The sequence below is a fragment of the Eleginops maclovinus genome, chromosome 15, assembly GCF_036324505.1.
Source record: "Eleginops maclovinus isolate JMC-PN-2008 ecotype Puerto Natales chromosome 15, JC_Emac_rtc_rv5, whole genome shotgun sequence".
NCBI lineage: Eukaryota > Metazoa > Chordata > Actinopteri > Perciformes > Eleginopidae > Eleginops > Eleginops maclovinus.
The window spans coordinates 11,761,380-11,771,607 of record NC_086363.1 but is presented as its reverse complement, the minus strand read 5'-3'; the positions used below and the strand labels follow the sequence as shown (position 1 = coordinate 11,771,607).

The following is a 10,228-nucleotide window of genomic DNA, read 5'->3' as shown; positions in this document are numbered from 1 at the left end:
CATCTTTCCTTAATAATCTGCCTCAATCTATCTTTTTCTCTGATCTGGTACAAATGTCTGAAAGCTAAAACGAAACAATGTGGTGAAAGATATATATCCTCCCTTACTCCGAGAAATATCTAAATCTGCAGTAAATAAATCTGTCATCCCTGATTTGAACTGATCACAAAGAAATCTTTGGTTGTCATACTTCTTTGATGGCTCGCCTTAAAGTCGGAGCTTTGGTATTTTTCTCAACTCATCTTTGAAGGCGGTTCACTGCTCTGAGTTTTTTACAGATGTGGGATTCCCAATGTTTTCTCCCTGACATGTGCAGTGCCTAAATATGGAGATAATAAAGACTGAAAAAGCTAGCCTGGAAGTGTGCAAAGCCATCAAAAACAAAAATTAGAAGTAATGGATGTTGATACCTTTAAACAGAGCCATGTTAGCTCTTCTGCTAAGCTAAGCTACCCGGCTGCTGGCTTTAGGTGTTACTTTTTTTCATACAACATTATTTTATTGTTCAGGTTAAACAAAGAAGATGTCATGTTGACAGCAACTATATGAAGATTACATTTATATATAAATGACCAGTTTTAATTAAATCAAGTTTAAATGTGTCATTATTAAGGTTGCTTTGAGTGACAGATGGCTGTTGCTAGCCAAATATATGTTTTGAGAAAGTCAGCTTTCCGGGATAAATTAGGTATTGGCGCTACACTGTTAAAGCAACATAGTAACACATTGCCTAAGCTGTGTTATTAAGTAAGCTATTTTTCCTGTTGTGCAACACATTAAACGCCTCAATCCCTCATTCTCAGTTCCCTTTAAGCCGTTGATAAGGAAGTGGACTGCATTTTCTTTTTTGTTTCCTAGCGAGAGTGACCTGAAAGACAGCGTGAGATGGGGGAGGTATGTGTTACAGTGCAATAGCCGGTAAGTCTCTTTGCTGTAACCACACCAGAGCACTGAGCACATGCTTATGGGGGGAGGCTAATCAGCTTTCTTCAGATGGGCTAATGTCCTTACAGTGGCCGAGAGGGGGGCCTATATTTAGCGTCCACTCTCTCGCTCTTAACAGCGGATAACATTGTCCCTGTTCTCCTTTTTTATAGCTCATCTCTGCTTAAAATTGTTGAGAAGAACATGCAGACAAAGATTAAGAGAAATGAGATCAGAAGAGAAAGAAAAGATGACACTGAAAGTCACTATACTTTCACGTAGCAGCTTTTGGAAAGCTGTCTTTTATTAAAAGAAATAAAGTACAATCTGAAAATAAAGAAGAAAGAAAAAAGCAGGGTAACAAACAGAGTCAGGCGACAGAATGAACAAAAATGAAATAGAGAGTGTAGGAAAATATCCTTTCTCAATGTCAGCAGGGAAAGTGACATCTGGAGGCAGAGGCCTCCGGGCATTAGAGTAATGCAGACCTGAAGCAAATCTACTCAGTTACCATGTGTCTCTGGAGACCAAGGCTCTGCTGGTAATTAGGTTTGTGCATATGCTTGACATTTACCCGCATACCTGTGTTACAAATACTCCCACAGCTAATGAAGTCTGCAAGCAGTGTCATGACGGCGGTTGACGCTCGTTGTGACGTCTCTTGGAGGGGAACCCAGCAAGTTCAGCTTTCACTGGCAGCAGCTGGTCAGGATTGTGCAGGTAATTTGGGACGTTGACCCAAAGAAGACTTTTGCTCTGTCTGTAAAACCTTGGCACAAAACATAAATGCCACAGCGATTTATCTCTGCTGAAGTTCAATTAGGTAAAACCTTATAAAAACATCATTCAAATTGTCATTGTAGCAAGTACCGTGCCTCAGTAAAAAACGAAATTGAACAACTCTTGTCTGGTGTTTTTTTTTTTTGCTTTTAATTCTCAAGTTGATCAACTTGAACACAATTATCAGATCATTATTTTCATGTCCACACAGGGCGGCAGTTTAAAAACAAGTAGAACAGTGTAACAATCTCTTTAAAGCAACAGAAACCCATGTAAAACAGCTCAGAGCACACACGTTACGAACTTAAGCTAAATCTGCATAACCGCCGTCTCAACCGGCAATGCTCTTCATCAGCAAAAAACAAAACAAATTTGCACACACCACAAAGTACTCAACGACACAGCTTTGGATCTGCCAGCTACATCAGCCAAATACCAACTGTACAAAAATCGATAGAAAAATAGGAAATCGGACATGTTTGAGAGAATAAGCACTTGCTAAGCAGGACAGTAACACCAGTTATTTTCCTCAATATAACAAATGCATGTCTTATAGCCCTTCAAATATGACATTTTTTTCCATTTTTCCCCATTGTTTGGTGTTTTCCATGCTCAAGAGTAAGAACATTTAGACAGCTTTAATCTGCACATACAGCCCAATTTCCACACATCCCAAACAAGCTGAAATATACACTGGTCAATATTCACTGTGCTTTAATCCTCTTCGAATTTCACCTCCACCCCTCTGACAAACATACAGGTTGTACAAGTTTGTGCTGCAGATGTTTGCAGAGGTTCTCTTTCTCTCTCTCCCATGGAAGGGAAACATATTTTTACAGTGCATACAGCATGTCAAAATCTGATTTATACGGCATACAAATGATGTAAAAAATAGTTCTGTTATATATTTGATAAGAAGAATATGAAATGAATAAAATAACTGTATTTAAACTTTCCAGTGTAATAAAATAAAAATGGTTGTCCCTGTTTCAGAATGCATTTAATTCAAAATGCTGCCTTTTCTTTGTTTACATTGTTTGCACTTTGGTATAGACTACATGAGATGAAGATGCATTTTTTTAAAATCATCATGGGCAGACATTCTTTATGTAGCCATTCTGTGGTAAGTTGCAGACGAAAGGAGTTGATTCTTGCTAGCTGGCTCTCTAAATGCCTAACCTCTTTCTCGGTACATTTCTCTTAAAATTGTCCATCTATTTTACTCTTACAAGCTTTTTTGATACAACCATCACATACCCCCTCTCTGTAAAGATGATGAGATTATGTTGATACTTCCTCTTTGGTAATCAGGATGTGAGTTTGTCAAGCACGGCTGCAGATAAGAGCAGAACTAAACATTTTCAAAAATTATTGCAAAAGCATTAGAGACCTTACTCAGCATAAATAAACTCTCCGTTCGACAGTACATTCATTATCACTTTGAAAATCAATGATACGACTCAACAGTTCTCTACGATAAAGACATCTCTTCCTTTGAGGCTTGATCCAGGCACTTAAACAATACATGCATTGCTTCGTTGTTTTTTTTGTCTCAGTATTCAGTTGAGAATCAAAGTCAGTAAACATTATCCAGTTCCTTTTTTTGCATTGTCTGTGAAAAGGAGTCTCATACGAGCGCACGTCAACTTTTCTCTGACCATAACTCGATACCAGCACATCACGTGTGTCCTAAGCCACTCTCCGCAGCTGTATGCAAGTCTGTTTTGGTTATAATATGAAGAGAATGTGCAAGTTCCAACAACAGTTATACCCAGACTCTTGTTTGCCAAATCAACCATAGCACTGATGAGAGAACCCTAAATCTGATGGGTCAGCCTCTCTCGTTGGCTACCCTCCCTGTTTGCTCAGCTTTTCGTACTGTGGCACCTTGACCCAAGGAAAAGCCTTTCTCTGGCCCACTGCCTCGATCCAGGTTCCTTGTCTTCATTTCCCCTGCTTCCTTTATTCCCTTTTTTTAATCTTATCTGTCTAATTATGTCTCATGTCCTTTCCTTTTCTCATTTCCCTCAATGTCCAATCTCAAGGAGCAGATTAAAAGCATCCCTTTTTAAGGAGTTGGTTCCAAATGTGCTTTACTTGCACAAAGTTTAGTTACACGGCAACCAGGTGGCGTACATGGGATGGTGCTGAGGGGGAATGTACCGGTGCGTAGGCGAGGGAGGACAGTGGTACATGGGCTGAACCTGCGCTACGTAATAGTTGCTGAAGTTACCGTCTGACACATAAGGAGCTGGCTGGTAGAAGCAGGTGACGTTGGCTGCGTTTGGGATGGCGTTCTGCTCGGCCAGGACGCGCAACGCCAGCGACGATATTAGACTAAGTGTCTGGCGCCTCTCATGGCCCATCAGACACACCGTGCTTTCCTGCACCACTCTGTACAGCGTGGCCAGATAGTCATACTTCCTGTCCTCTAAGTCCACAAAGTGGTTCTGCAGATAAGACTCCAGCTTTCTCCTTTGCTCGCTCACGTCGGGAAAGTCTATGAAGAAACGCGAGCACATGTAGCGCTGCAGCAGTTTCATCTCAGTTTCAGAGGCTGCGCGGAAACCCCGCACCAGCAAGTGGCAGTATTTCAGCAGACCCCCGCCTCGGATCTCCTCTGGGCTCCTGGTGCAGATGAGGCGCTTGCGCAGGTGGTCAAGGGCGGTGGGAAAGTCGCCGTAGACGCTCTCCCCGAGGATTGTAGGGTGGAAAGTGGCAGCCATGGGGTGCTCCGAGCACTCGTAGAAAAGGAGAAGTGAGTCCAGGCGGATCTGGAAGGAGTCCACGCTGAACTCAAACTGCCGTCGAAGAGAGTCCACAAATTTGAGCTCCACATTTTTGCCACGGTTGTTGGAGAGGGAGATGAGACTCCAGCGGTCCGAATCATTGCACACTTTGACCATCTTTTGCACATAGGCTTCCTAAAAAATGCACAAGGGAAATGTTAGGAGTTTACAAAGACTAAATATTGCATCTAAAGTTTGAATTCAGTGATTGAAAACTGAAGTCAAGACACCAAAAACATTGTTAGACTTAACTGCCATATCCTCCTGAATCAAAGCAAATGAATAATTAACAATATACACTGTTGCCCATGAAGTTTTGTTTCAGACACATTCCTCTTTTTATTCCTATTAACACACAATCATTTCATGAAAAGAGGTCAAAAATACTTCCTTCTAACTTTATGGGCAACATTGTATAACAAACTTCAAAACATTTGTTAATGAGTGTTTCTATATTCAAGTCATGAAGACCACTGCAATATAATCAAAGCAAATAAAAGGCCACAGTGATGAATGTCAGATTTCTTTTTTCCATCACAAAGGCCTACTGCTTTCCCTGTGTTTAACTCAAACTCTTTTTTCCTCGTTTTGCAGCTGGTGTAATATGGTGTTAGTACACCAACATAAACATGCTTTCCTTATTATTCCAAAGACCACACATGTACCCTTTACATTGAAATGCTCTGAATAAAACATGCAACAACAAAAAACAGGATTGCTTTGATCAGGCTTTAACAAGAGGACATAAATGCTATTTGCAGTAGATGGAAATCTTGGATTTGGTTTGTTAGTAATGATGTTTTGCTTATCACATCTGTTAGTGGGTCATTAGTAGCTCGGTCAGTCCTCAGTATCCAGGTAACTGAGGCCCGATTTATTAATGTGGATCCAACTCCAATTGGATTAGACAGAATCCTCTTTGAATTGGAAACAGACCTTTTTACTATTTGAGGGCTTATGTCTCTGTGCAGGTTGCATGTATTCAGGTCAGATCTAAATCTTGTTTGTGTACGATTTATTTACAGTAAATGTAGGTGCATTTACAAACAGAAAATGCAAGTGACTGCGGCAGTGTTTAATGTGTAAATAAATGGGAAGGAAAATGAAAGATGTGCATATGCTGTCAGGTTTGATACACAATTATATGATCTACATATATGAGCCACGTGTTAAATATACTACCTTTAAGGTCACTGGTGTGATCTTTTCTTTATTCACCCCCTCGGGCAGGAAGTCCAGAAGAGAGTCCAGCACAATATCTTTCACTATTTGAAACTCCATCTCTCCCTTCAGGTCGGCACAGAATATTAAGTCCAAATCTTTCCACCCCAGACCGCTGTCCTCGTGCAAGACGTAGCTGGCGGCAGAACCGTTCAGCCGCACCTCCCGGACATGGATCCGCTTCTCCTCCATGCGGCTCCGGACCACCTTGACGATATCCCGCGGCTTCACCTCCAGGGTAGGGAAGCTCCAGCGGCCGTGGATGGGGATGGAGCCGGTAAGAATGTTGTCCAGCCGCTGCACTTGCTCCCAGTTGAGCACGCTGAGGTTGATGCTCTCCCCGTCCGAGCAGCTGTCAACACTATCAACACTTTCGTCCATGTTGAAAAGAGGTAGACAGATGTAGATGTATATGTAGAAACTTGCCACTAACTCCTGCCGGAGCTTTGGTAGTTGATGACTATCATAACATCAAGACGCTGGGCAAAACAATCGTCTCTACGTGTGGCGGAAATTAATAGTTAGACGGTCTCCTAACTTCTTGTCCTACTTCTTACATAAAGTCTGGAGTCCAGACAAATGCAATTCATTAGCCTCCCAGCCGTAAGGCTTAGTCACTGTCCAGCATCTGCTGCTACACTGCGCTCTCCGCTCCGGTCTCCAATCTCTAAAAACATCAACTGCAAAAGTTTGAACAATTCTTCTTCTCAGTGTGAGCGTCTAATTTCGTCCCAAAGGCCCACTATCGCATCCATTGTAACCATGAAATCTTTTCTTCCACCGAAGTAGTAGTAGTAGTTTTTTACCTTACCCCCTGACTCACTTTTACGCACGGAGTAGTACGCGCCCCTGCTGCGTAACAACAACTTTAAGCACTCGTTTAAGGACTGCTACACTTTCCCACTGCACACCCACTTTCAGACAGTGGTGTATGGCTGTTTTCCTTCACATTTTGCCCGTTTCTTGCTCGTTGGTACTGTGTGGTGCCACAGAGGTCCCACTCCACAGCTGCTGAAGAAGTTCTGAACAGAGCGCTTCCCGTCTGAGAGGCGTTGGGGCGGGGCGGTTTGATTGACAACCCTCACCTACAAATAAAGACAGCCGCTTCCCATATAATAGTTACTCTGAGTTGCTGCAAGCTCAGGGAGGCGTGTCTGAAGAATGGGCGTTACTTCACCAACAGATGAGACACATTGGACTCACTTTGTATCGATTTATCGACACTCCATCCTCTCCAAACTAACCATCAATAGGGTTAGTCCCATTTCTGTTCCAAATTGTTAAGTTTGATCATTGCAGTAATGATACACGGTTTAGAAATCATCTTAATTTACCAATAAATGCATAATATTTGATGTCTGGTATAAACTTTAACTTGGTACAATTATGGCATTCAGTAAAACACAAGGGTTGCTTAAGCTGCTGCCTTATTACAATTACTCAGCCAATGTAAATTATTTCACCATTATATGACATTTCCTTAAGTGATCATTCACAGATGAGAAAGGGAATGTACATACAGCCACATTCCCCTAGGTTTTTATTTGTTTTAACCCACCATCATTTGGCCCTGAATGCATTTATATGCACAAATCAGATGTAACTTTACACCCTTACTGGTGCATTACTCGTATATAATGTAATATATATTTATTATAAAAATGTTAAAATGGTCTGTATTCGGTGCAATGATCTCCCCTATTATGTAGGATGTAGACTGTCTGTCAGTATGTAGGGTATAGGCCATATACAGTTCCATGCAGGTAGGTTGTCATGAAGAATCTATCAGTGCAAAGCTTGGCACGGATATCTGCGTCACTGCAGACGAGCCCATAAACCAGCTTACCGCAGATTACCCTGTATATGCTGTGACACACACATTTACACACAGGCATGCATAGAAATGCATGCATATACATATAATGCAATGCTTATACCCCTTAGCTTAAAAGTATTATCACTGCATTCTCTGTGAATCAGACCTTAAAACATCTATGGAGGCTTGTTGTTGATAAGCAAACTTTATATTTATTTGGCAAAATTACTTTGACTTACCGTTGTTTAGAAATGTGTGTGTATTAGTCTGGATGAAACTGAATCTGATAGCACTTTATCCGTCAAACATTTGAGCAACTAATACAGAGATAACAAATGCAACCCTATTATTTAAAAATATGGCATTTAGGTCAAATTTACGCAGACTTGACACAGTAGTGTCACTGAACTTTCCCCATTCCCCAAGGGGCTCAATGCAGGCTTACTGCTGGGGATGCTAACTGTGAATCTGCTTATCTGACCTTTGACTTGTCAAGTGGATGATGCCTTGATTTTCCAATTTCTGAGGACATAGAGGATTTGTAAAGGTATTTCAGATAGACCCCTTGTTTGGCTGCCAAAGCAATCACTAAATATGAAAACAATTGTGTGTGTGTGTGTTAGTTATTGTAAATGAGCTGAATGTGCAGCCCTCTTTATACATAAACAGGATAGTAAATTAAATTAAGTTTGTTGAAAGTGGTGGGCAAATTAGTTAACTCATCAATCGATCTATGGCCCCCTCCCTTCTAATCACATCATTCCTTCCCGGTGTCCTATCCCATCCCACTGTTCCTCTTTTTTAGCTGAGCCTCTTTTTCATCCACTTGTCTTTTATTCCCACAAGTAGAAGTTCATTATGAGATTACAGTGAGCCCGTTAGCTGAATGGCCTCTTCTCACTGCTTCCTTTCCTCCTCTCACTCCTTAACACCGTCAACTATTTTTATTCTTTGTTCTGGATTTTAAACCCACATTGACTGAATGCACTCCTTAGGCCATCTAGGTTTCAAGGTTTCAAGCAAAAACGTCTCAAATTTGTATAAAGTAGCAGACTTTGGAGTTCAATTCATATTGGTAGAAGGTAAAAGTACCCTTTTTTAAGGGGAAATAAACACTAAAACCACCCCCCACATGTCCCACATGTCCTACATTTGCTTCCACTTAATAGTGAATTCAAGCCCTGGTGTTTGTATACAAAGTTGCTAACATGGTTGTGTCTCAAAATAACATTCAGTGGGGAAAAATAATCTGGCATATATCAAATATCATGATCAGACAAACAAACCTAGTTACATCAGCTGACTTGAGCAAACGCTAGAAGAGATTAGTGAGGTAGCTAGCTGTAAAGACAAGCTAATGGTGAGCTAATTTGTGAAGATGCAAATGTTAGTTACATTTTTGCTACCTATTTTATGTCAAATGAGTCGTACAGTGCATTGTTGAAAAAAGTGTTTGCTGTTAAAGTTGAGCCAGATTGCATAAACATTGAGATATTCTGCTAATAAAGTGGCTTGCTAGCAACACCCGTTGCGTCACGGTTTGTTTCAACCAGTTAGCAGAGATGGTCGGATGTTTGCAAAACTAGATGTGTTTCTCACCGGACCACTGTGCAGGATTTAGGTTGATCTTTTCGCATGTGATACAGAATATCTTATTTATTTCAACCTTTTTATTTGTGCATAATCATCTTAAACTGAGAAAATCACCGCTATGCCACACTTTTGTTCATCTAAATACTCAGATTTAAATGTTTGCACAATTTGCATTTTAAATTCACAGTAAATGTTAAAATGGCTTTGACGAATCCAAAATGCTGCGAAAAGGGAAAAAAGTTTATATTTTAAAAGCAATCTTCCATAACACAAATTGTGGGCTATATATTTTTTTCTGTAGAGGAGTACAATATTTGTTTCACACGGTTTAATCAATATGTATTTTAGATGCCGAGGACCAGCAATGTACATTATTAAGAATGTCCCACACAAACTATTAAAGTTGCACTTTTGCAGTAATAATTAATCTGTTACAGACTTTCCTGTTCCTCCTACTATGCAAGAAACTTAAAATGTTCAGTCCTTGTAAAGCAGTAGCTAATTTAGCTAATGACACTTCATGCAGTTCGAACCTTAACATGAGGCCTATTTCCAATCAGTTTTAACCCTGACCTCAGTAAGAGCCCTTTGCTGAGTAGTAGTGTAAGCCCCCACTAAACTCTTCCACAGCCGCTAATGAGATTCTCTGACGTGCTCTGCGCTGTAAGCCATGCTGCAGCACTCCAAAGTGCTCAATGTGGGAGTATGTTAATGGGACATTTACACTGTGAGAATATCATGTTGAATATCGAGAAAAAAGTCCATATTACGCTTCTTCATCAAAACATAACAGAACACACACACTTTTGCAAATGTTTACATTGTTAAATGTGCAAAAGGTTCTTTCTCACCAATGAACACATATGATCATTTTCAGACAGCATTGGTTCACATATGTGCATTGCTCAAAACAAAACACACATATTGCCCATGAGAAAATGTTTATAAAATGCCTTAGCACTCCTAAATTTCAAGGTTTACAAGTTGTTTATCATTTAATAATCCCACAGGAGATATTATTTGTACAAAAACACTGTGTGAACTGAACTCAGTTTTTTTAAAGCAGCCCAAGAGATCCATACAGCCTCCCTGCCAATGTGTTTCC

General features: G+C 40.5%; 1 protein-coding gene across 1 annotated transcript; it reads right to left on the bottom strand.

The window, feature by feature from the left end:
• Nucleotides 1-1,827: 1,827 nt before the first annotated feature.
• On the bottom strand, nucleotides 1,828-6,754 carry LOC134876987 (terminal nucleotidyltransferase 5A-like). Its single transcript, XM_063902304.1, has 2 exons — nucleotides 5,676-6,754; nucleotides 1,828-4,628 (listed from the first exon to the last, which is right to left on the bottom strand). The coding sequence occupies exons 1-2, from the start codon at nucleotides 6,093-6,095 to the stop codon at nucleotides 3,813-3,815; spliced, it is 1,236 nt and encodes a 411-aa protein (XP_063758374.1). The 5' UTR covers nucleotides 6,096-6,754; the 3' UTR covers nucleotides 1,828-3,812.
• Nucleotides 6,755-10,228: the final 3,474 nt, after the last annotated feature.

Excerpts from the sequence above, each read along its gene's own strand:
- LOC134876987 (XM_063902304.1), bottom strand. The coding sequence starts at position 6,095 with ATGGACGAAAGTGTTGATAGTGTTGACAGCTGCTCGGACGGGGAGAGC. Across the intron at positions 4,629-5,675 it reads TCACACCAGTGACCTTAAAG|GAAGCCTATGTGCAAAAGAT; the intron begins GTAGTATATTTA and ends TGCATTTTTTAG.